This window comes from Vombatus ursinus, unplaced genomic scaffold, assembly GCF_900497805.2.
Source record: "Vombatus ursinus unplaced genomic scaffold, bare-nosed wombat genome assembly UNPS02014847.1, whole genome shotgun sequence".
In the NCBI taxonomy this organism is placed as follows: domain Eukaryota; kingdom Metazoa; phylum Chordata; class Mammalia; order Diprotodontia; family Vombatidae; genus Vombatus; species Vombatus ursinus.
In genome coordinates this window covers 548,800-574,663 of record NW_020954625.1, presented here as the reverse complement: position 1 = coordinate 574,663, position 25,864 = coordinate 548,800, and the positions used below count along the sequence as shown (strand labels likewise).

The window sequence follows — 25,864 nt, the reverse complement described above, 5'->3', positions numbered from 1 at the left end:
ACAGTTTGATAATTTTTTGGGCATTGTTCCAAATTGCTTTCTAGAATGGCTAAGCCGATTCTTAGTTCCATCAAAGGTGCACTAGTGTTCTTGTTTTCCCATAGACCTCCAACATTTATCACTTTCCTCTTTTGTCATCTTTGTCCACCTGGGATGTAAGTTGCTTTGATTTGGATATCTCTTATCATTAGTGACTTGGAGCATTTTTAATATGGTTTTTGATAAATTAGATTTCTTCCTTTACCTGGTCATATCCTTTGACATTTATCTGTTGGGGAATAACTCTTATTCGTAAATTTGAATCAATTCCTTATTCATCTTTGGAGATGAGACCTTATCAGAGAAACTTGCTGCAAAGATATTTTCCCATTTACCTATCTCCCTTCTAATTTTAAAGCATTGCAAAATCTTGTAAATTTTATATAAGCTAAATCATCCATTTTATCTCCTGTGATTCTCTCTATTGTTTGTGAATCATGAACTCTTCCCCCTTCCATAGGTGTGCAAGTTTATTTCTTTCTTGCTCCTCTAATTTGCTTATGAGACTATCTTTTATGGCTGAGTCTTATATCCTTTTGGGGTTTATCTTGGTGTTGATGTGAGATGTTGGTCAGTCCTTCATTTTTACCTAACTGCTTTTCAGTTTTCCCAGGAATTTTTGTCAAATAGTGGGTCTTTAGTCCAGTAACTGTGGTATTTGGGTTTATTGAACAATAGACACCCTGCTCATTTGCTTTTGTATATCAGGTACCTACTTTCTCTACTGATCAAATTCTGTACTTTGAACCAGTAACAAATTGTTTTTTTTTTTAATAATGGCTGCTTTGTAGTATAGTTTCAGATTTGATACTGATACACTCTTTTCCTTTCCACTTTTTTCATTATTATCCTTGCAATTTTTATGACTTTTTATAACAAACTTTAAATATACTGTAACTTACAGAGATATCTATTGATAAAATCCTTTACAATTTTCATATTTACAACATAAAAATAATAACCACAATAGTATTATAAATATGAAAGATGGCAGTTTTGGGGTACAGAGTTTCTTAAAATAGGTCATCATTGATATGGCTACACGTAATTCTTTTTCAAACACTAATTGAGATAGATATTTTACCTTTATAATAATTACAACAGAAAATACTGTTTCATGAAGACAGGATGTCCAAATGGTAGTAAAATTCGAACAAGTAAAACTGCTTGTTTGATAAACCAGTGAACTTTTTGACTGTTAGTCAAACCAAAAGATTTTTCAGTTCAAATTCTTGTTTCATTGTATTATCACAAGACATTCTCTTCTTGTTCAGTTAAAGTAAAATAAAATGTTTCATATTAATCTGTGACTGAGTTTCTATCCATCCTTATGGAGCTTGTCCAATAGTACATATATTTGGGACAGATAGTACAGATAGATTCCAGACTTGAAACTGAAGATGGGCTATGTTACCTTCAGGACATAAATAGTAAAGTTCTTTTACTGGCCCCAAGCATCCTATGAAAGCAAATGCTAACAGTTCAATACTTACAATTTATTAGTGTTGCTATGTGGCAAAGAGATGTGGGACACCCCTGCTTCCAAAGAACTAAAGATAAGTATCACATAGTGAGCAAAAGAAGGGTGCATGGGGGTGAGGGGAGAGTATGGACAGGCTGCAAGCACGTGAACAGTGACAAACTCCAAAGAGGACCAGGAAAGAAGGACACCACAGGAAGTTGTAGGACAGGGAAAGGAGATGTGCTGCTCACAAAAGGTGGATTGCCAGGGGGCTCCACCGGATCCTTCATGTGTTGGGAGAAAAGAAGGAAAGTGTTCAGTGTCTTTGGTGGCAAACCTTTGGGAGAACATGTATCAGTCATGCAGGATGGACAGTCATGGATGGATTGTGAGCTCCGTTGTTGGGTGGAACAGCTCCATTTGAGTATATACATTACTATTTAGAAATATCTAGGCCTTTAGAGTAATGGGAATGACTTCTATATAGACCAGGCAGGTAATTAAAGAAGGTCTTTACTTTCTCCTATTTCATTTGCAGAACAAGTCTTTTTAAAATTGAGAAATTTTAAAATGTTGTTAAATTCATTATCTATAATTTTTCACACATTTAGTCACTTCGTTTTTCTGAATCAGACCATGAATTTGAAGACCTCAGTTGATAATTTAGAGTGTCCAGTTTTTAAAAAATATTCACCACATAACAAATTTTAAGGTGAAAATGTTTATTATGAAATGAATTTGCTTTAACTTACCATGAAGAAAAACAGACATTTTTTTTTTTAGTTTTCATACCTTTCAGAGTGCTTTGGCACAAGAAAGCCCGGAGTGTTTTACAATAATATATTTGTCCTATTCTCTGTCCCCATGCTTTCCTTTTAACTTATTTTAAAAAGTTGATTACTCTTGTACCAATGTAAAAAGTTGCTACTTTTTTCCTAACTTGAAAAATTGCATGTAGTTCTCTTTGTCTGTAAGTGTGGACCTCTTCGTGTTTCTCAGTACAATTGCTTGCCTGTGAAGCATGACATTTGGTTAAATTACAGGAGTCACCGCATCTTTTTTTCTAGTCCTTATATTATAGACTTGCTTTTCATCTTGATCTTGATAGAGCAATGTCAGTGCAGAATCTGACACAGTTCTCCCACATCTTCGTTAAAGAAATCCACCAATTTTATTGAAATATGGCATTGTCATCAATAGTTTTTGCAAAATACCAAGTCTTCTGTAATATCAGTTTCACTAACATATCACATACATGGGAATCAAATGAACATCTTTAACTACATCTCTTGCTTCATGCATTCAGAAAACAAAATCTGAACATTTTAGTTTCTCTGTTAATTGATTACTAAGGACTTCAGACATAAGGGCGGTTCTCCTTCCCATTGTATTATTTGCAAGTGGAGTCACTCAAAGCTGTTTTACATAGGATATGCCAAGCATTGTTTTGATCATCTCAGCAGTTGAAACTAGCACCATTATTTCTAATAAATGAGACTAAAAACATTTGGTTTTGTTTATTAGAAGCATCTTCTTTTCTCTGGAAAAATTCTCATCCTGCCATTGACAAGATGTTTCAGTTTTTTAGGTTCTATGTTATCTGCAGCCATAGCATTCATACAAAGCAAGTCCAGTGGACTTTCTTCTTCCTAATTAATGGTACTTGTGAATCTTATTGATAAATATAGTGGATCTTGTTTTCTGGTTTGGGGTTTTTTACTTTATATTTCTGCTACTTAAACTATCTGTTGCATTTGCTTATACTAGGCTTAGCTGCTTCAGTGAATTTTCTCTTCAAATCAGTTATATATTTATCTATCATTAAGGGATATTATTTTACTTATTAAAATTAGATAATATAAATTGAAGACAGTCAAATTTAAGTAGAGTTGTTGAAAACTTCGGATGATTCTCTATAACTATTCTTGAGTATTTCAGTTGCTTGTATTTTGGGGGGGAGGAATCATCTTATATTGTGCTTTCCAAAATGAATGATGTTGAGAAAGGTGCAGATGTTATGGTACTTTAATAAACACACAAAGATTGTTTAAAGCAGTTTAATGACACAACTTACCTATGTCCAGACCCGAGTCAGACAATAGTGATGGCGGCAGACTGTACCAGTATAGGTATTGGATACACAGTGATTTAAATCTGATCTTACTATACAATTGCTGTACTGCTTTCATTATCAGTTGGATTGAATTCACTGGGTTAATCTTGCTTTTTGATTTAAATTTTGTTTTCGTTGCAAAAGTGTTTCTATTTATGTGGAAGTTGGACTCAAAATATCCAGTTGTTTTGGCCTTGGCTTCATAGTGCCTCTAGAGGTTGTCATGCCCCTGCACCCTCGAGGTGGGGGCTTCCTCACATTCTGGAAAGTTTGCTTTAATGTGTGCTTCTTGGCTAGGCTTTTTCTTCCTTGAAACAAAGAATAAATAAATTTCCAAATTGAATACTGCTGATACAAAGATGGCACATGTATTCGTTTGACACATTTTATTGCTAAATTTAAGTGACGTATTATCCCTGTGGATATTTCATCTGGAAGAATCTTCATAATTTTTTTTTTTTGGCTTGTAAATGGAGACATTTTGGCAGAAGTTTTATTTTAGAGGGAGTACATGCTGAAGTTTGACAATGTATTCAGTGTTACTGACTTTCCTCTTAAAAAAACCATTCTGTCGTGTGTTCTATAAAATCAGACAATTGTATTCAGTTAGGGCAGGGCTATGGTAGGTGATCAGTGCCATATGTTAGTGACAGCGTGTCATGGAAGTGAACTTGGAATCTTCATCTGTCATTGATGGTTTTCTTTGGTAGTTTGCTGTAACCATCCCTGGGAAACATTTCATAACACTCTGAAAAGCTCAGAAAATGGCACATTTTTGTTAATGCAGTTCCTCTTCCCCTTTTCAATAGAGAAAACCTACTTCAGAGCCTATGGAAAGAATGCCAAAAACTGTCCATGGATAGAAAATCCACAAGTTCTGAACTTAAGTTCAGAAGGGAAAGCTGAGGCTGACTGACATGGGTGTTTATTTTCTTTCAGATGTGATTCTCCTGCATCCGAATGCCTCTGCCGAGAAAGCCAGAAATGTCCTTTCTGTGGAAGCTGCCCCTGGAGAGCTGGTGGGAGAACAGGCTGCCAGCCAGCCAGCTCCGGCTCATTCAAGTTCCAGTAATTTTTCCCTAAAGCAGTGGGGCACTGACATCAAGTGAGTCTTCCGTGTTTTCCAGCTACGTCAGAGCTGAAATTGAATGCACCGGGGGCAGTGGAAAAGGCACAGGGCTTGGAGCCAAGAGGCCTGGGTGCAAGTCTAGCCGCTGGCACTTAGCAGCTGTGTGAACATGGGCATGTTGTGGTACCTCTATGGGCCTCAGTTTCCTCCTCTGTAAAGTGGGAATAATGATGCTTATTGTGAGGAAAAGATTTTGGAAGTTTGTAACCCTTCCCTGGTGACATAAATGCGAGATCATTCTCATTCCTAAGAACCTGTGGGGATTTTGCCAGCATCCCTCTTCACTTTCCATACTTTTTTGCCGGCCAGAAAGCTTAGTCATTTTAGTTGTGCAGCCTCTTCTCGCTAGAAAAATCTATTTTGTACATCAAATGAAGACAGTAAAGTGGTATGAATTAGAGGAAGATTCCACAGAGTTAACACAGTCTCAGTGCCGGAGGGAGCCTTAGAAACCATGGGGTTCAACCTTTTTGTTTTATAGATGAGGAAACTGAGGATGGGGAGGAGGGTAGATGGAGGGTGTGCTCCAGGCACAGGAGACAGCCAGTGCAGAGGCTTGGGGACAGGAGGCCTCATGCCACATTTGGGGAGCAGAAGGAGCTGGCTCGGCCTTGCCGAGGTGGAGATGAAGAGAGGGCAATGTGGAGCAAGGTTGGGGCCACCTGGCCTTCTCCATGGTCCTCTCTTTCAACAGGTTGCCTTCCATCAGTTTGCAGGCCTTGGCTTTGGCCCTCACCTTGATGCCTAGGATGCCCCATCCTCCCCTCGGCCTCTGAGCACACTCCTCTTCTGCTGAGACACAGCTCAAGTCACCGCCTTCTGTATGAAGCCACCCCAGGCCCCCTCCCCACACTGCCTGTGCCCTCTCTCCCTTCTTCCCTCCTTTTCACACCACCTTGTCGCTAGACTCCTCAGTACTTATGTGTGTTTATTTTCTTTATAGTTGGCACATTTTTATAAACAGCAGGCAGCTTCGCCTCCCTCAGAGCTGGCGAGACCTGGGTTCAGGTCCTGCATCTGACATACTGCCTGGGTCATTCTGGGCAAGTCACCTGGGCCGCCTCCTGGGAGTCCTTGCTGAAGAGTCCTTGCGCCTGCCCACCTTGGTGGAGGAGTTCCTCTTGGGAGCTTCCTGCAGCCGTGTGGCCATTCTGGTCCCTCTCCCAGCTCTCTTCTCTCCTGTACTTTGATAGGTTCTTGCCTTCCCCGTTGGAATGTCAGCTCCTCAGACGCAAGATTGTCTCATTCATTGGAGTGATTTCCTTGGTGTGGAATTTAATAAATACTTGTCAGTTGGATGAACTGAGAAGGCGGCTGGTCTAACCTGTGCCAGTGTGGGGATCGCCTCTACGGCAGCTTTCTCAAGTGGTTGTCTAAACCTTTGCCTTGGAGCCCTCTCATGATGGGGAACTCATCACCACCCAAGACAGCCCAGTCAACTTTTGGGCAACTGTCATTGTTAGGGAATTTCTCCTTAGACCGAACTAAAGTGCGTCTGTCTCTAGCTCTGAGCCCATTGACGGGTTTTCTAACAAGGTTATTGATTTGATCCAAAATTCTACTTGTTATCTATCGCTGTCATCTCTAAAAATGAAATGAGAGGAGGGTTCAAAAGAAGCAGCTGCTAAATGCGCCAAGACTAAGGAGGCCTTTGGCTTGGCCCAGGCCTAGCACAGCAGGTGTCTCAGTGCCCCTGCTTGGGGCACAGCGGTCAGCAGAGGCCGAGGCTTGTGATCAAACTGCCCAGTGAACGGCCCAGGAGTTATTGTGCCCTAAGTGGATGGGTCAAGGCTTGAGAGACACTGGAGTCCCTGCATCTGTTAGGAAATGATGCCGTGGACCTGTCGCTGGGTGATCGGGCAGTGAGGGAAGGCTGTGAGTCAGGAGCCCAAGCCTCCAGCCAAATGAGGTTACATGTTGGCAGTGCTTTGTAACTGCATTTTTTTTTTTGGACTGAACCTATGTTTGATTTCATCAGTGTGGGGGCTTGCTTACCAGTGTACTTTGGTAGTTGCTGTGAAACACAATCTTCAGTGACTCGCCCAGGGTCATACAGCCGGTATATGTGAGAGGACTTGAACCCAGGTCTTCCTGATTCTGAGGCCAGGTATTTTACCCATTATACCATACTATTTCTTGAGTAACAGCATGAGACCATCTATGTGGAAGACAGTGGCAGCAGTAGTGCTGACTAAGTAACAATTACTTAGTGATGGTCTTCCAACTTCTCATATTATTCATATGTTAAGTAGGGAAAATGCATGCTTTTCATACTTTCTAGAGTTGGAGACTGGGGAGGTAATGAAATAAATGTGAAAGTGGTTTAGAAAAGTCAAAAATGCCATAAGGTGGCATTTGTGATGGAGGTTCCCGTGCCCGTGATGATATATGGTACAGTTGTATTTTTATCATGAGAAGTATTAAACTTTGTTTCCATGTGCCAAACACTGGCATTTTCAAAGTCATGGTGGCTTTCCAATTTTTTTCTAGTAAGACATAGTATAAGACAGCTACCACACAACCTCAGAGTTTAACATTTGCAGAAAATTGGCTTTTGCCTTGAGTCTAGCTCGAATTGAAGCCCACTGTCTCTGTTAACTTCCTTTGAAATCCAGATTTGTGCTCTGCAGCTCGCAGTGACAGTCTTCTGCTCATCCCTTCTATTTGGCCATGTGCTCACGTCCTTTAAGAAATGCCCACATCTTAGGAGTCGTCATTATTTTTCACGACGGTAGTCATGAGCGCTGTGATCATTTGACCCTATTTTTAAAGAATTCATTAAATAAATTAGATGCCAGAGTTCTACTTAATGATATTTCACATTTGTATATGGCATTTTGCAATTTTCTCTGTGCTTTTCTTAGTGTCACTCTGCAGGGTGTAGGGACTGGAATGTTACGAGACTGGCCTACTAACATTTATCTAGTAAGAAGTGAAGCCTGGAATGAAAACTAGGTTTTCTGATGGGAAATGCTATGGTTTTTCTATTAAATGGGGCTGGTTCAGCTGCCCTATAAAAATGGGTGCAGACTTCATCTTTTCTTTAGAGCTTTCATTTCCTGATGGTAAGAACAACTTTGTGAAGAGGAGGGAAACCGTTCAGGGAAGAAATGATGTCTGATGGCTCTGTAATAGCATGTTTGTGCATTATAGAATATTGGTCTTTTCAGGTATATCAGATGTGTCCTGTTTTAGTCAGCCTTTTGTTGGGTCTGTTTGATGTCCAGACAGCTTTCTCAAGTCTTCTCAGAAGCAGTGAGATATATTGTGACCAATGTAAATGTATTGAGACTTATGAAGTTGATGTTTGTAACTCACTCCCACAAGAGTTGGACTGTGGAAAAACGGAGCCTTTCAGTCTGACCACAGGTGGAAGAGTTCCTTGAATGGTGAAATCTCATTGTAGGGCTTTGTTTTAAAATGTGGTCATAGGCCTCTGATTGAGAGACTTTGTTGGCAGGCAGGCATAGGGTGTCAGTGGCTTGCTAGCAGAAGTGTTTAGGCAGTGAATTCTTAGTGAGGCAATATTCATTTCTTTGTTGTCATCTCTAATCCAACTGAGGGGTTTGGATAATTTGGGCTTCATTGGAATCTGAAATGTCTCTTGGTGGAATTCACATGGCTCCAGGCTCTTGAGAAATCTGATAGTTGTTTTTCTAATTCTTCTATGAACTTTTTGAGATCCAAACATAACAATGCAATATAGAAGAATTTTTTTGAGGTGAAGCATGCAATTTGCCTATGAAAATCTGGATAGAATATTAACATTTGGCAGAAGTCAGGTATTACCGTCTTGGACTGTGTTGTAGATCATAACCATGGCAGGTGCACATTTGTTGAACAAATGCAGAGACACAAGTTGGTGTTCACCCTGCTTAGTAGGTGATCACAAAGTATTTGTTGAATGAATGAACTGATTGTAGGATCTCTGGTATCGAGGTACTGTACCAGTATGTGAGCTGTGTTGACCCTCTCAGCAGGAAGGCTCTCCACTTAAACCCATTGTGCCCTTCCCTTTGAGCCTTATTTCATGCTGTTCCCCTTCACAGACGCAGGTATGACTGATCCAGACCACTTGCGGCCGCCAGATCTCTTCCTGCCCTCTCCTAATTCTATGCATTGTTCCCAATCTTCTTCCAATGCTTCCCTCATTGCACACCTCCATCTAGTGAAGACTCACATGTCAGTTTCTTCATGTGTGAAAGTAATCACTCTGTGATTATTATTATATTTTTCTTGGATCTGTCTTTTGCCCTTATGGCAAAAGGGCAAAACTGCCCTTTGGCATCTAGATGGCATAGTGAATAGAACACTGGGCCTAGAGTCAGGAATACATGAATTCAAATCCAGCCTCAAACATTTAATAGCCATGTGATCCTCGGCAAATCACTTAAGCCTGTTTACCTCAGTTTTCTCAGCTATAAAATAGAGATAATATTAGCACCTACCTTGCAGGGTTGTTCTGAAGATGAAACGAGTCAGTAGTTGTAAAGCACCTAGCACAGTGCCTGGCACATAGTAGGTGCTTAATAAGTACTTGTTCCCTTCCCCCCTTTTCTTAGCACATTCTGTTTTATGTCTTACTTATTTGTATACATATGATTATTAGATGAGAAGCTTCCTGAGGGCAAGAACTTTCTATTATTAGTTTGTATTGCTTGCTTCATCTGGGAAGGATTTCTTGTATTTGTTTTTATAGTATCTAATAAGGATGCCATTTTACTCAAGGGGTGCTCAATGAGACATTAGTTGATTTTTAGTCCTAAACAGTGAGCAACCACATGTTTCAACTATGACAGATTAGGCCGTCATTGACACAAAGAACCTAGTGATTTAGGTATTTGATCCATGGGTACAAATTGCTGCCCAGCCATGCCTTCTTGTCCTGTGCCATTCTTGTCCATGTTCTCCAGTAAATCCTTCAAGAAAATCTGCCCATTGGGGTAGAAACCTTCCTCTTTTTTTTTTGGTTTTGTTTTGTTTTGTTTTTGGCAGGGGAAGTGTACCAGATCAGTGCCTCTTGCTTTTACCATATGACTGGCCCACCTCCTTTCTTCATCATATATTTCTAGGAAAATATCCTTTATGCTACTTATTGTATGTTGTTTGAAATTTGCTGCAACCTGCTTATGCCTACTATGTGTCAAATTTCCTTTGCCCTTTGAGTCATGTATAACTATGACACTTTGGAGAGTGTGGTATTCCAATATTTGTAACCATATGCCACTAGAAAAACATTTGGGTTCAGAAGATGATATTTTGTGTCAAAAAACAGCTTGAGCTCATTGAAAGCACTGCACAGGTCACAAGACTTTTGGGTCATGTGGCCAACAAGATGGGGACTAGACATTTGTTTGATCCTTACAGCCCCTCAAACCTTCCAAAGCAGAAGTTATGCACCAAAGATAAAGAGATTTCAGCCATCTCTTTGGTTTAGGACAGTGGTGTCAAACTCAGATAGAAATGGGGCCACTAAGTTATACATAAAGACCTCTGTGGACTACATATTGACTTAGAAAACCATGTAGTAACATTTTATATGTTCTATTGTAATTTTATTTATTTTATTAAATTTTCCCAATTACATTTTAATCTAGAGTGTTGTGGCCTCTTGTTTAACATCTCTGGTCTAGGACACCAGGAATCCAAAAGAAGGTAAAACAAAACAAAACATCCATAAACCACCACCTCCCTTGAGTGCACTCAGCACCCCCTCCCTCACCACCCACCATAGCGTCTGCCTGACTTACGGGCTTACAACAAGACCCAACTCTACGCCCTTGTCTCCCCTCCCTCATTCAAGTGCCTTGGAGATCTGAACTGTAGGCTGCAGAAATTGATTGAGGCCTTGTTGGCCATGGCTGCAGTAGTGTTCTGTTCTGCAGAAGAGTAGAGGAACAGGGAACAGGGCAGGACATATATCTGGGCTTGAAATAGAGCTTAACCCCCCCCAACACAACTCCCCCTACTCCCCTCTCAGAGTCTTGGAGAGCCAATTTCCAAACCACAGAAATCAGCTCCAGCTTTGGTAGCACCAGCATGGCGGCATCCTGTACTGCTAGGCCAGAGAAGTGAGGAACAGAGGGAACAGGGCAGGATGCTGAGTGTGGAGGCCTGTGCAGCACTCCATGGAGCCTAAGGGAAGGAGCACAGCATCCAGGTGGGGCCAGTCCTGTTCCCCCAAAAACACTTGGGGCAGAGATCTACACCCAGGAACCCTGGATTTGCCAGGGTAGGAGGAGGCTGAGGTGCTTTGAGATGCAGCCCCCAAAGAACCCATCATCAGACAGGAGAGATTAAGCAAATGAGCAGTAGGGGAAAATAAGAAAAAAGATAAGGAAAAAAAGAAGGAAATTACCAGAGGTCTCAGGAGGCTAAAGAAACCTTAAAGATTTTGAGCATAAGCAGATAAATCAACAGGGAAAACATCAGCAGGAGAAGGAAATATGGTCCATGTATTGATCTACTAAAGGAATGCAAGGCTTCATGAAGAATTGCTGCAAAACAAAGGCAATGACTCCACACTTGAGACAGAGGACCATGTGTAGTTGGAGGATTAAAAGAACCACACCAAGCCGTTCTGAGCAGATCAAAAGAGAAATGAGAATTATGAGAGCAGCATTTATGGTCTATTCATTAGAAGTAAATGGTAGGATGGAAGAATTTGAGTCTGCAGTGGCAAGCTTCCCTAAAGAAACAAACAAAAGAGAGGACAGCTGATTGGAAATGCTCCTAGACAGAAGGGAAGAACAGTCTAGAAGAAGAAAAACAAGAAGCAATAACATTAAAAGAAAACATACTCTCATTTCAAGCAAAACATATTGTCTTGCCCTCGAAGACAGGACTCCTAGAGACAACCCAAGGATTATAGGTCTCCTAGAAAAACACAAGTCAAAAAACCTGAAAACCATCATGCAAGAAAAAATGTTCAGGACTTCGGAACACAGAAAAGGAAAACCAATTGAAAAAATGCATACCAGCAGTACCATTGCTAGGGCTGTATTCCAAAGAGATCATAAAAACGGGAAAAGGACCCACAGGTACAAAAATATTTATAGTAGCTCTTTTTGTGGTGGCAAAGAATTAGAAATTGAGGACATGCCCATCAATTGGGGAATGGCTGAGCAAGTTGTGGTATATGAATGTAATGGAATACTATTGTGCTATAAGAAATGATGAGCAGGCAGACTTCAGAAAAATCTGGAACGACTTACATGAACTGATTCTGAGTGAAGTGAGCAGAACCAGGAGAATATTGTACACAAAAACACTGTGCAGTGACTAACTATGATAGACTTAGCTCTTCTCAACAATGCAATGATCCAAGACAGTTCCAAAAGATTTGTAATGGAAAATGTTGTCCATATCTAGAGAAAGAACTATGGCGTTTGAATGCACATCGAAGCATGCTATTTTCCCCTTTTGACGTTTTTTTCTTTCTCCTAGTTTTTTACTTTTGTTCTGATTCTTCTTTCACAATGTGACTAACGTGGAAATATGTTTCACATGATTGTATATGTATAACCTATATCAGATTGCTTGCAGTCTTGGGGAGGGGGGAGGGAAAGAGAAAAATTTGGAGCTCAAAATCTTACAAAAATGAATGTTGAAAACTATTTTTATATGTAATTGGAAAAAATAATACTATTAAGTTAAAAAAAAAAAGAATGCATAGGTTGGCTCCAGAAAAAAAAACCCAAGCCTGCAAACCTCAAGACACATAGGCCTAAATTTAACAATTCAATTCAGAAACAACAAATTCTGCAAGTGACCAAGAGAAAGACCTTTAAATAGAAAAGAAGTGAGGAACCATTCCCCAGGTGCAGTGCTGGAAAGTCCCTCTGAGACAGCCTAGGTCAACCTACACTTGAAAAAGAATCCCCACTACAACGCCCTTTTCCTGATGTCCTCCACTTTTGAATAGAGCTGACTGTTAAGACTTTTGTCCTTATATCAATCCTAAATTTGTCACTTTGAAATTTCTACATGTTGATCAAGCTTGATTCCTTTTTTAAGTGGCAGCCTTTCAGTCAATTGAATGCAGCTGTCATGACCTCAAGAGCCTTATCTTCTCTCTGCTAAAAGTCTCCAATCAGTCCCCACCGGGCGGAGACTGGAGACACTTCACTGTTCTGGTTGCCTTCCTAGATGACCTCTGACTTATTGATGATCTTCCTAAAATGTGGTACCCAGAACTGAACATAATCCTTCAGATGCAGTCCCCACAGGACAGAAGACAGTGGGACTATCTCTTTACTCTTGGAAGCTAAGCCTCTCTTAATGCAGCCCAGTATCACACTAGTTTTTTCACAGAGCACAGTTATTTTGTGTGTGAAGTCCAATAAGACCCCCAAATCTTTTTCAAACAAACTGAAGTCCAGTCATGCCTCCTCTACCTGATACTTGTGAAATTGTTTTTTTTAAAAACCAAAATATAAATTTTTAATTACCCCAATTAAGTTTTATCTCAGATTCAGGCCAGTTTTCTAGCCTATCAGGATCTTTTTTTGGACCCATTATTTTAGGTATCCTCTCTCATTTGGAGTCCTCTGCAAATGTGATAAGGACACTATCTTTGCCTTCAAGTCATTGAATAAAAATGGTAAGCAGTGTAGGGCTAACAGAATGTGGAGGCATTCCATTAGAGACCATCTTCCAAGTTGACAGCAAACCATAATTACTGTGAGTACAGCCATTAAGTGACTTCTTTAATCTATTCCACATGTATCCATCTTTTCCATTAAGAAGAGCATGAAATAACTTTGTCATGCTTTGGTGAAAATCAGTATACTGCAGCATTCCCATGTTCTATCAGTTTAACCCCATCTAAAAAGGGAAGGAAGGTTTATCCGGCATGACTTGGTCTTGACGAAGCCATGCTTATTCTTTGTGAGACCCATTTTCTTTTCTAGCTGTTCACCAGCCATCTCTTTAATAATAAATTCTGGAATTTTGACTAGAATCAAAAGTCAAATTCACTGACCTAGAGTTTGCAGTGGGGCAGCTAGGTGTCTCAGTGAATAGAGTGCTGGGCCTGGAGTCAAGAAGACTCAACTTCCTGAGTTCAGACCTGGGCAAGTCACTTAACCCTGTCTGCTTCAGTTTTCTCATCTGTAAAATGGGCTGGAGAAAGAAATGGCAAACAACTCCAGCATCTTTGCCCAGAAAACCTCAAATGGGGTCACATAGAATCAGACACAACTAAAAATGACTGAAAGAGTTTGCAGATTATCTTTTCTGCTTGGGGAGGAGGAAGGCATGACACGTCAAGGTATTTGTCCCTTTTTCAGTCTTGTAATCCTATCATTCATCTGATCTGTTAAAGACTGTTGGTAATATAGTTAGTTTATGCCTGTTGACTTGAATTCATCAAGGACGTCTTGTTGCTCTCTTACTATCTCTTTACTTATGTTGGGTGTCAACTCTGTGTTAGCCAGTTTTGTTCAGTTTCCTGTCCAAAGTTCATGTTTACTTCTGTGTTTAGCAAATTGTCACTCTGTAGAGCCTGTCATTTATGAAGAGATACTGTTATACTAACTCAGTTGGATTGGCCACGCAACTCTATGTCCTAGACAACAGACATTCTACATCCTTGATTTTTTAAATGAAATTTCAGACTGATCTTTTTTTAATCACTGAAGAGATCCTGCTGTGTTCTGGGTCTTAATGCCATTTGAAAATCGGGAGGATTTCACCATCCATAAGAATCTCTCTTCCATTTGGACCCTACAGAAGTCATTTTCCATGACTCTGGTAGATGTCTTTGAGCTGCCCTATTTTTATGCCTTCAGTCAGTTAACAAATGTTAATTAAGTGCCTTCTATGTGCCACACACTTCCTGTGCTAGGTATTAGGGGTACACAGACAGACAACATATAATAAATGTACGTTAATAAGCAGGGCATTGTTGAACAGAATTATCTTTGCACTTGGATTTCTCAAAGAATTCTATACGATATTAACATGTGAGTGAGAAAGACCTCTTTGTTGGAGGAGAACTTGTACAGCCACATTTTGTAGTACTGTGTCAAATGCCTTTATGTAGTTAAGAGATAAAACTGGTTATTGTAGTCACTGTACTTTCCTATCAGTTGAATGATTATAGAGATGTGATCTGCTGCAGAAACTCAAAATAAGTGACAGCCCTTCTGTTCAGTTGTCACATTGTCATCAATAGAAGCCTCTCTCTGTATAGATCATCCTCATAAAGAACGGAAGGTCTCTAAGTTGGTAGTTATTTTTGTCATTTCAGTTGCCTTTTTTTGGAGGTAGTAATCTTACTGCCTTTTTTTTTTTTTCAGTTCTGTTCAATTCCATTGGTGTGTTTTCCTCTCTGGATCTCCTGGAGCACATTTTCCCCCTCTATTTAGCATGGGCCTAGCTGCTATTCTCCATATGGGCAACTTCAGGACACTTCTTCCTCATGTAGACATTTGGGAACCGAGGTGGTAGAGTTCAAAAGTGGTGGCTCCACGTAAAAATGCTTGTTATTTTCTTCCATTTTTCATTTATTTCATCTGTAATTTTTCCTTCTGAATGTTCTTCATTGGGTCTCATACTGAGCTATGTACATGCTTGTTTTGGATTAACTGCTTATAATCATCTGCTATCTCCTGTAATATTCTACAATTGAATTTCTGACTTCTTTGGAATTCTTCCTTCCTGCAAATTATGAAACTTCTATATAAAATGGTAATAAGAGATCAATATCTCTGCCTTTTCCCATTTTCTCACATTTCTTTTTTTGTGGCTCACTCCATTAGGTCAGGTTGGAGATGTTGAAAGGTATAGGGTATCATCTTCACATCTTTATCCTTTCTTCTGATTTGATGTTGATTTTGATAATAAAATGATGGTCAGCTTGTTGACCAGCATCTCATTGCGGGCTTCCACGTAATCAGTTATTTCCCATCTGTTAAGATATAGTCCTGTCACTCTCTCCTTCCCTCTCTGCCCTTTCTATCTCTCTTTCTCTTTTTCACAAAATGACGCCGGGTTCTTTCAGATCACTTATCGAAATTGGAAATCACAAGTGATTAGGCTTTCTTTTACATAGTAAAATGTTTGAGATAGCAGTTTTCTCCTGTTTCCACAGAAATTCAATGTCTTCATTTCGACCCGGGAGAGGAAATAATGACAGCCGGAAGAGTGTGTTTTACACCAGTGAAGAGTGGGAATTCATCGACCCCACCCCGAGGGGTTTAGAGGAGTCAGTGGCTCATGGGCAAGGGAAGGAGCAAAGCTCAGAGGGGAACAGAGGTAAATGCACCGCTCTGCGCTGTGTGCGCGGCAGTGTGGGGCACTGGGAGGGGCACAGAAGGCTGGAGGATGCGCTCTTGCCTCGGGCTCCGAGGTCCCAGCCACTCACCTGCGCAGAGAGCTCCAGCAGCTCCCACTTCACTCTCCTTCTCACTGGGCATCGGCTGTCTCTGCTTCCCGCACCCTGCCCTCCTGCCAGAGTAGCTGCTTATGCAGCCTCTTGGCTCCTTTATTCCGGCCTTGGCAAAGGCCGTCCCTCCTCCTTCCTTCCACCTCTTACACTCTTTCTAGAGCCACCTCCAACCTGAGGCCTGGCTGATTGCTCCCAGGTTCTGTAGCTGTGCCCCTCAAAAACTACTTTGTGTGTTTTGTGCTCACTTATATGTGTTCATATTTGCCCCTCATCGAGTCTAAGCTCCTTGAGGGTAGACCCTGTGTTTTTTCATGTCTGTGTCCCCAGCCCCTAGCAGGCGCTGACACATAGTAGGTACTTAAATGCCTATTGATGACACAAGCAGGTGAAAAGTTAAAAAAACAGAAATAGAGCCCAATTCAGTGTAACAGAAACTGTCAGTGGTTCCAGCACCTTAGAAAGAAAAATGAGATGGCTACATAGTTTTTATTGAGAAATAACTTTGTTTTACTTCTTATGCATTGGTTTATAAAATGGAGCCTACTGTAGAGAGAGCCACAGAAACTCAAAGAACCTTTTGGCCTCATTATTTTGGTTCATTGCAGCTTTCCTGGGAGCACCTGTATATGGCAGTATCCTGTGGTAGAAAGAACAATAGTTTCTGGTCCCAGCTCTACCCGTCCTTGATCTTCTGTAAAATCAGAATGCCTGAGGCAGCACCACCCACCTCTGTAAAGGCCCCTAGAAATGAGTGCCCTCACCCACTCAGCAGCTTGTTATCAATGCCTTTTTGTGCCTAAGTGTGTATGTAGACATGGCTACATTTACCTTTATGTAGAGACCTGCTGTGCTCTTAAGGAGTTTTAGGAGTAAGTTGGTAGAGATGGAAAACACCCTTGGGCTCCTCCCAGATCTTTACTGAAGCAGAAAATTCACAGACTCTGGAGTGGGAAGGGTTAAGGCTGATGGGAGCTTAATTTAAGAAGCAAATGGGATTAGAATGCAGGTCTTCTGCCTCCTGTAGTGGGCTTTCCATTATACCACACTGAAGAAACAGGAACGTTAACATGCCCTACTCAATGAACAAAGTTCCAGTGCTCCAGTGCCGATTGGCATTGATAGTGTCTGACATGGCTAGGGCACTGGTCCTGGGCTCTGGAAGCCCATGCTATGCGAGCACAAGCTTTGGCGGGTCCTGCCAAGAGGGTGTGTAGGATGAGGACTGAGAGAAGTGCAGAGAAGCTCCTCACCCAGGGATGATCCAGAGTAAGAGGCCATAAACATTGGTGGAGCACCTGCTGAGTACCAGGTGCTGAACTAAGTGCTGAGGATACAAGGACGTGCCTGCCCTCAAGGAGCTTGCAGTCTGCTGGGGGAGACAGCACATAAAAAGAACCTGAAAAGTGGAGGTGGAAGGCGAGTCACTGGTGCAGGCCACAGGGGGAATATCTGAGGAGGTTCCGAGTGTCTGAGTTGACTTCATCTTGTGGAATGATAGATGATAAAGTCTGGGAAAGCGACTGGGTAGGAAATGATGAGGGCACCTTGAGCGCCATCCTTGTATAGTGGAGGCTCTGGGAGGAACTTCTCTCATGGCCACCTCCCACCCACTCCATCCAGAGGGAGGTAGGGGTTGGGGGGACCCAGGTCCAGGGGATGCAGAGTAGGTCAGAGTTTCCAAGTTGATTTCATCTTGCAGAATGACCTGCTAGGTGATGAATTGTTTTGGTCATAGCAGTGAGTGAAAACTGCCAGCCAAGGCATGGGGATGGGCAGCTCGTGGCGTGTTTGAGGTGGTGGCACAATTGGGGTTGTCAGAGACTTACGGGAGGTCCCCCGTGTGGGTCTGAAAGGCAGTTTGGAGGCTTCAGACGTGGGCTTCGTGCTCTGTGCTAGACATATGGTTTTGTTTTTGCGTAGGAGTAACTGGCCCAGCATTCCCCTTCGATTTTGGCCGTATTCCCTATAAAGGAAAGCGACCTTTGAGAGAGATGATTGGGTCATACAAGAACCGACATAGCAGTGGTGATGCTCCCGTTGAATGGTCTTCTGGCAACGGCAGTAAATCAGGTTCTGAAGTACACCTGAAGCTTCAGAACCAGCAGGAAGAACTGGGAAGACTGAGGAAGGAGCTATCCAGCCAGAAGGTAATGAACCTCGTGGTAGGCAGAGGACCGAAAGGGGGAGAGAGTTTCTGTATTTCATCGGAATATTTCAGGCTTTTTAATCCCAGAGAGTGATTTTATTTTAAAATTTCCAGGGCCCTGGCCAATGCTACAGTCACACATGTTCTCAATAATGTCAGCTCAAGATAACCTGGAATTTTCATTGAAGTTGAACCGTTTTTTAAGAGGAATGTCTTACTACTTCCAACTAGGTCTGCATTCACAAACCTGATTATTGCTCTCGATAGGTTTCAGAAATCTTCCTGACTCAAAGAATTGGCAACTTCCAGTTTTTGTTGGTCATCGAAATTAATGGTAATTTAGTTACAAGCCAGATAACAAGATTAATTTCTGAGCCAAGCAGGAAAAAAAATTAGTTTATAAATCTTACATGTACTTGAATAATTCAAGTGCTAAAAATGTCTTGAATTCTAAGATGAATTTAATGCTCACATAAATATTCCCACAGCACTATTATTCATTTAGTTTTGTATGCATTATGATTTCTTGTTTCCTAATTGCTTTCCTTCAAAAGTAAATACTTTTTTTTTAAGTCCATCAAGGAGAAATTCTGAATTTTAATGTTAGTAAAGTTGCTACATTTTCTCAATATCTGTTAATTGCTTTGTGGAGAGCTGCTGTTATTTTTGTTTGTCTTCATTTTAGATTTGAATAATTCAGTGCACCTCTGTTATTCTCCTCCCCCCCCCCCTTCTCCTCAGGAACTCGTACGACTTTTGCAGCAGACAGTCAGGTCGTCCCAATATGATAAGTATTTCACTGGCAGCCATCTTTGTGATGGAGTCCCAAAAGAGAAGCTTGAGCTTCTGCACCAAAAGGATGATCAGATCTTAGGCCTCAGCAGCCAGTTGGAAAAATTCAGTCTGGAGAAAGACAGTCTCCAGCAGGAAGTCAAGAACTTGAAGTGCAAAGTGGGCGAGCTCAACGAACAGCTGGGCATGTTAGTGGAGACCATCCAAGCCAAAGATGAAGTGATCATGAAGCTCTCCAGACAGCTCAGTGAATGCGAAGGGAGTGCGTCTTCCCAGGCACTTAGCACAGCCACGCCCTCTTCCGTTAACAAAGACCTCCAGGAGCTCGACAGACTGAAGGTAAGCGAGCAAAAAGATAGAGCCTTTTTTTCTTATTTATTACAGGAAGAGGAGCTAAAAACCCCCATTGTTTGGGAGTGATTGGGAAAAGTTGGTTGCTAATGATATTGATGATGATCTTGATAAATTGCTAACTCCATGTGATTACAAAGTGATAAGACTGTTATTAGCAAGCTTTCAAGATGTTCACATCCAAGTGAAGGTTCTGCTTTAGAGTAATCACTTTGATGCCATCAATCAATCAGCAGTCGTTTATTAGGTGACTACTATGTGCTAGACAGTGTAGAGATGAACCTGAGAGAAGTTACCTTCAGAGAAGCAGAGAGGGGCTTGATCTAATGATGAGAGCCTTTGAGGAGCTCACATTTAGGTCAGGAAAGGCCTTGTGTAGCAGGTAGCACTTGACCGGAATCTTAAAGGAAGCAAGGCATTCTAAGAGGCTGAGGTGAGCAGGGAGTGCATTCTAAGCAAAGGGCAGACAACCGATGCCGGGCATGGAGATGAGAGATGGGAAGTGGCGTCCTGGGTAAAGAAAAGCAACAAGGGCAATTTGGCTGGACTGAAGAGGTCAGGAAGGGAAATAAGGCCACGGCTGTAGCAGAGTTGCCATTGCTTTAAATGTTTTTGTTATCACTGTCAGAATCTATTTGTAAGTCATACAGGGTAGCCATGTTGTTTTATAGTTGTGCCACATTTTGACCAAAAAACACTACCCAGTGTGATCCATGACAGTGATGGGTTTTTTTTTTTAAATTTCTTACATGTACTCAATTTGCATAATGTGCCATAATTCCTCATCTGGGCAAGTTAAAAAAATAACCAGAGCGATTTGTTAGCCCCAAAGAGCTAAGCTATGCTACTTTGGGGAAGAATGCCCCAAACTTCCTCCAGAAATGATATGGAAGGACAACAGGGTGCATTTGGGTTCCTCTAACTGGTCCAAGTTGACCAAGAAGTAGAACCAAGAGTGTGTTCTACAGGAGGAGAGGAGACCATCATCACCTGAGGTGTTCACAACCTTCTTTGTTGCTGTCTCATAGGAATACAGAGGTATGTGAAACTAGCCTCTTTCTTAACCTCCAGAGAGACATCTTCTCCTCCCACTTGGACATTTCACACTGTAGAGCCTGTGAACCTCTTGTACTCAACATGTCCAAAAGGGAGTTACCTTTTCCTCCAGACTCTTCCCTTTTTCCATCTTCTCTATTATCATCTAGGTACCACTGGCCTATCTTCTCAATTACCTGGGCTTGCAACCTGCTTGTCATCCTTAACTCTCCACTTTCTTTCATCATTTTACTTTCATAGTATCTCTCAAATTTGCCCCCTTCTCTTCTTTGATGCTGCCACTCCCCTGGTGCATGCTCTTATCCCCTCACACCTGGACTATTCCAGCAGCCTCTGGGTGGTCTTCCTGGCTCCAGTCTCTTCCCCTGCAGTCTGTCCTCGCTCAGCTTTCCAGTTGATCTTCCTAAAGCACAGCCCACTGTGTCAGCCCTGCCTCCTATTCATTAAACTCTAGGAGATCCACATCAGCTCTAAGATCAAATAAAATCCTCTGTTTGGCACTCGATGCCTTTCATGCCCTGGTTCCTTCCCACCTTTCCGATATTTTTATGCCTCCCTCTTCCCATGTGCTTTCTGATTCAGTGACACAGGCCTTCTTGCTGTTCTGTGATCAAGACACCCCATTTCCTGACTCCATGCATTTTTACTGATAGTGCTGTGTGCCTGAAACTCTCTTCCTCCCTGTTTCTACCTCCTGGCTTCCCTGGCTTCCTTCATGTTTCAGCTGAAACCCACTCTCTACAAAAAGGTGCTGTTAATATGCCTTTCCTCTGCTGCTTATCGTCAATTTATTCTTTATATATCTTATTTTTGCCTAGTTGTTATCATCCTGTCTCCTCCCATTAGACTGAGAGCAGGGACTGTTTTTGCCTTCCTTTGTATCCCTAGCACTTAGCACCAAGCCTTGTACCTAATAGGTGCTCAATAAATGCCTGTTGACTGAATGAGTGATGATGTCAGAGGCTTTGTTATCCCTCGAGGTGGGATTGAAGCCCAGGTCTTCCTGACTCTAGCACTGTATTCATGAGGCTATGCTCCCATAACTCTCACTGTGTGATATTGGGAAGAAAAGTAATGGAGGATGAATACAGAGCTGAGGTCCAGTCCTGGCAGAGTCGTGTCAGCAGTGCTGAAGGTCGGAGGGAGCTGAGGCTGGTACAGAAAAACGAAGAATGACAAAAAGATGGTGGAGGTTTTTGTGTGACTCTGGGGGAAGAAAGGACGGGCCTTGTCGCTTAGGTGACACAGCAAGACAGAACTGCTCCACTCTGATTCTGCTGCTTTTCTCAGCCAAAAAGAACGGCCTTTGTACTGGAAAGGAGTGATAAACATGGCTCATAAAGAATTTAGTACCTAAGGTAAATATGGAATTAGTACCAACCCCCTGCCCTTGATAGTTCAGGTTCCTGGCACTGAGAAATCGTTTCCTAGTGTGTGTGATTGCTGACTCATTGTCAATGATCCTTGAAAGATCGTGGAAGATGGTGGAGGTACCTCAGATACTGGACTGATTTATCAGAAAGGGAAGAGACCGGAGTGGGCAAACCATACCAGTGACCTTGACTTTAAATTTTTAGGTGTTTTATATATACATACATATATATATACACACATATATACATATACACACACACATATACATATACATAATTAATTTTTATTTTTATTTTTTTTGGCTAGGCAGTTGGGGTTAAGTGACTTGCCCAGGGTGACACAGCTAGTAAGTGTTATGTGTCTGAGGCTGCATTTGAACTCAGGTCCTCCTGAATCCAGGGCCGGTGCTCTATCCACTGCGCCACCTAGCTGCCCCTAGGTTATATTTTTTAAGGCTTGATTAGTGAACATCTAGAAAAGGCAAGTCATGCCAGACTAACCTCATTCGCACCCCCTTTTCTCCTTTGCTGCCACTCCACCCCCTCCCCTCCTGCATGCTCTTATCCCCTCACACCTGGACTATTCCAGTAGCCTCTGGTTGGTCTTCCTGGCTCCAGACTCTTCCCACTGCAGTCTGTCCTCTGCTCAGCTCTCCAATTGATCTTCCTAAAGCACACGCTACCGTGTCACCCCGCCTCCTGTTCATTAAACTCCAGTGGACCCATTTCACCTCTAAGATCAAATAAAACCCTGTATTTGGCTATTTTTTGCACTAGCAAATCAGGGAAGAACTGTAGATAAAGTTTACAGAGATATTAGCAGGCATAAAATTGTTGAAGCCTGTTGAAGAGATGGAAAAATACAGGCTAGATGATATAGTCTGATTCAGATTGAACGACCAGGTCCAAAGAGTCATTTTTAATGGTTAAGGTCTTCTTGGCACTCTAGGTCTCTGGTGTATTTCCCCAAGGGTCTGTGATATTTATCATTTTTATCAATAACTTGGATAAAATCATAGGTAGTGTACTTATCAGATTTGCAGATGTCTGTGATGCTGAATGAAAGAGTCAAGGTTCAGAAACATCTCAACAGGCTAGAACATTGAGCTGAATAAAAGATGAAATTTAACAGTGGTAAATAGAGTATTACTCTTGGGTTCAGAAATCCACTTTTAAAGCACACAATTGGACAGGAATGTCTAGACAACATTTGTCTGAAAAAGATCTGTGGGTTTTAGTGGACTGCAAGCTCAAGGAACTAGTAATGGTTGATATGGGAGCCAAGAAAGCAACCTTTAATTACATTAAAAGATGTGTAGTTTCCAGGAATGAGGAAGTAATAATAGTCTTGATGTGTTCTTGTCAGACCACATTTGGGGTACCCTGTGCAGGACTACGTACCACGTGTTTATATTGATAAGCTGAAGGGCATCCAGAGGAAAATAGCTATAGCTAAGATAGTGAAACGCCTCTAGCACATGCCGTGTGAACGTCATGGAAAGGATGGTTAGGCTGGAGTTGAGAAGAATTAAGTGGGGGGGGGAGGAGAACTGTCATGAAGAAGAGAGAATGGATTTGCTCTGCTTGATCTCAGAGGACACCCCTAGAAACAATGGATAGATGCAGAAGTTTCTGCTTATTATAGATAGAAGCTTCTTGGCAATTAGTACTCTCCAGAAGCAGAATGAATGGGCTGCCTCCACATGTAGTGGGCTTCTCCTCACTGTTGGTCTTGGGGCAGAGACCATCTGACCCAGGGGTGGGGAATCTGTGGCCTCAAGGCCACCTGTGGCCTCCTATGCCCTTGGCTGTGGCCCTTTGGCTGAGTCCAAGTTTTACAGAACAGATCCTTTTATTAAGGGGACTTGTTCTGTGAAGTTTGGATTGAGTCAAAGGGCTGCACTTGAGGACCTAGAGGGCCACATGTAGCCTTGAGGCTGCAGGTTCCCTTCCCCTGAACTTGTCAGGAGGGGGAGAGGGAAGGCTTTTTTCAGATACAGTCAGATTTGAATGGTCTCCGAGGTGCCTTGGGGTTCTGTGAAGTAAATGTAAGGCACTTTGTGGTCCAGGCACATCATGCATCCATTTGGGAAATTCTCAGCATGAAAAACTTCTTTCTGCAATGCTTTCATATTTGATGGTTGCCTGAAAGGTTGAGGGACTTGACTGTTGTCACACAACTAATATGGCAGAGGTGAGGAGTTGAACTGAGGTTTACCTGACTTCAGCATGGGCCTTGAACAATAACAAGGTCTTTGCTCTATGGGGAAAAGTAGATTTTTAAGAAACACACCCAAACAGAAAACAAAGAAGCCCAATATTTGTAAATGCATTGTCTGAGAATGAGGAAAGATCTATGTGAATCAAACCCACCTTCCATGTCCTTTTATAATACAGATAATCCCTACTTTTGACTATCACAGCAATCCATATCAACATAGCCTTAAGATAGTTAATATTTTTCCTAAAATATAGTCCCTCAGGCAGAGCAAAGTGTTCCAGATGTCTGGTCAGGAATGGGTATAGTGTCCTCCAACTAATTCAGTGTAAAATTGTATTCGCTTTCTTGACTGCCATGACTCACAGTCCATTAAAACCTAAAGTTCTTTTTATCATGAAAAAAAAGTCTAGCCATAATTCACCCGCCATGAATTCTTGCCATTGATTTTTTCAAACTAGACCGTAGGATGTTACATTCATCCTCACTGAATTTTGTTGTATTGGATTTGCCTATTGTTTTGGCTTTCTAAGATCATTTTGTGTAATTCTACAAGATTCTTTAGTCTACAGAATACCTTATAAGTCTGGTCTGTGGGCCTGGGGCAGGACCTCCTAGGTGAGGTTTGAAAATTATGACTCCACTAGCAGCTTTACACCCAGATCACTCTAATTAATACACAGTGTTTCATGACAAGTCCATTAGAGTTTTAAGATGCTGCTGTGTGAAAGGCAAGTAGGAAGGTCAGTCATTTACTAAAGATCACTATGTTGCAGGCAATGTACGAAATGCTAGGGATCCCAAAAAACCCAAAAACCTAAGACCGAACCAACCTGCCTCAGGGAGCATATGTGCTAATGGAGGAGACAACACGCAAAGCAGTTATGTCCATACAAGCTATAGACAGTGGAAATGGGAAGGCCCTGGCATAGGCAGTGAGCCAGAAGATGTGCTGTGAGCTGAGGCTTGAGGGAAGCCAAGGAAGGGCCTTGCCAGTAGGCAGGAAGGCTGGCAGAGAAGGTTTCTTGGAGCAGATGGCATTGGAATTGGTCTTTAAAGCACGGGTAGGGATTCCACATGCTTAGTGAGGGAGCTTCTCCTTGAAACAGAAGCTCATTTTTAGCACTACTACTCTCCCAGTGCTGCCGTATGGCTGTGAATCACAGAATACTACAACCTCCTGAGAACGAAAGTCGTGGGTCACCGAAAGGGCAGCTGAGAAGCAGACGCACGTTGAGTACGAATGGACTGTAGCCTATCACCAACAAATGACCACATCCCAGAAATTGTATATTATATAAAATGTAATCAAGTCAAACTGACAAGCATTTATTAAATGCTTACTATGTACAAGGCACTGCTAAGTCCTGAGATAAAAAGAAAGGCAAAAACAGTCCCTGCCCTCAGGGAGCTCACTGTCTAATGAGAGAGACAACCTGTAACTAACTGTATTCAAACAAAAGACATACAGGATGAATTAGAAGTAATCTCAAAGGAAAGGCATTGGCATTGAAGGAAATTAGGAAAGGCTTTGTGTAGAAGGTAGGATTTTAGCTGGCACTGGAAGCCAGAAGGGGAGCCAGGGAGGGAGAACAAGCCTGGCATGGGGGGCAGCCAGGGAGAATGTCTAGAGTCAGGAGATGGAGTTGTCCTAGGAATGGTAAGGAAGCCAGTGTTACTAAATTATGGAACAGAGTGAGGTATAAGAAGATTGGAAAGGTAGGGAAGGGCCAGCTTTTGAGGGCCAGAGGTTAGGGCTGGATAGATCGATCTGATAATAATCAGTAGAGAGA

At 41.8% G+C, this 25,864-nt stretch overlaps 1 protein-coding gene across 1 annotated transcript in view; it reads left to right on the top strand.

Annotated features, from left to right (window-relative positions):
* Positions 1 to 25,864, top strand: part of TBC1D2B (TBC1 domain family member 2B) — an 83,973-nt gene that overhangs the window by 34,165 nt on the left and 23,944 nt on the right. The window contains exons 7-10 of the mRNA XM_027840601.1: positions 4,554 to 4,719; positions 15,839 to 16,002; positions 18,056 to 18,282; positions 19,023 to 19,412. Coding sequence (XP_027696402.1) covers positions 4,554 to 4,719; positions 15,839 to 16,002; positions 18,056 to 18,282; positions 19,023 to 19,412 — 947 coding nt within the window. The remainder of the gene's footprint in view (positions 1 to 4,553; positions 4,720 to 15,838; positions 16,003 to 18,055; positions 18,283 to 19,022; positions 19,413 to 25,864) is intronic.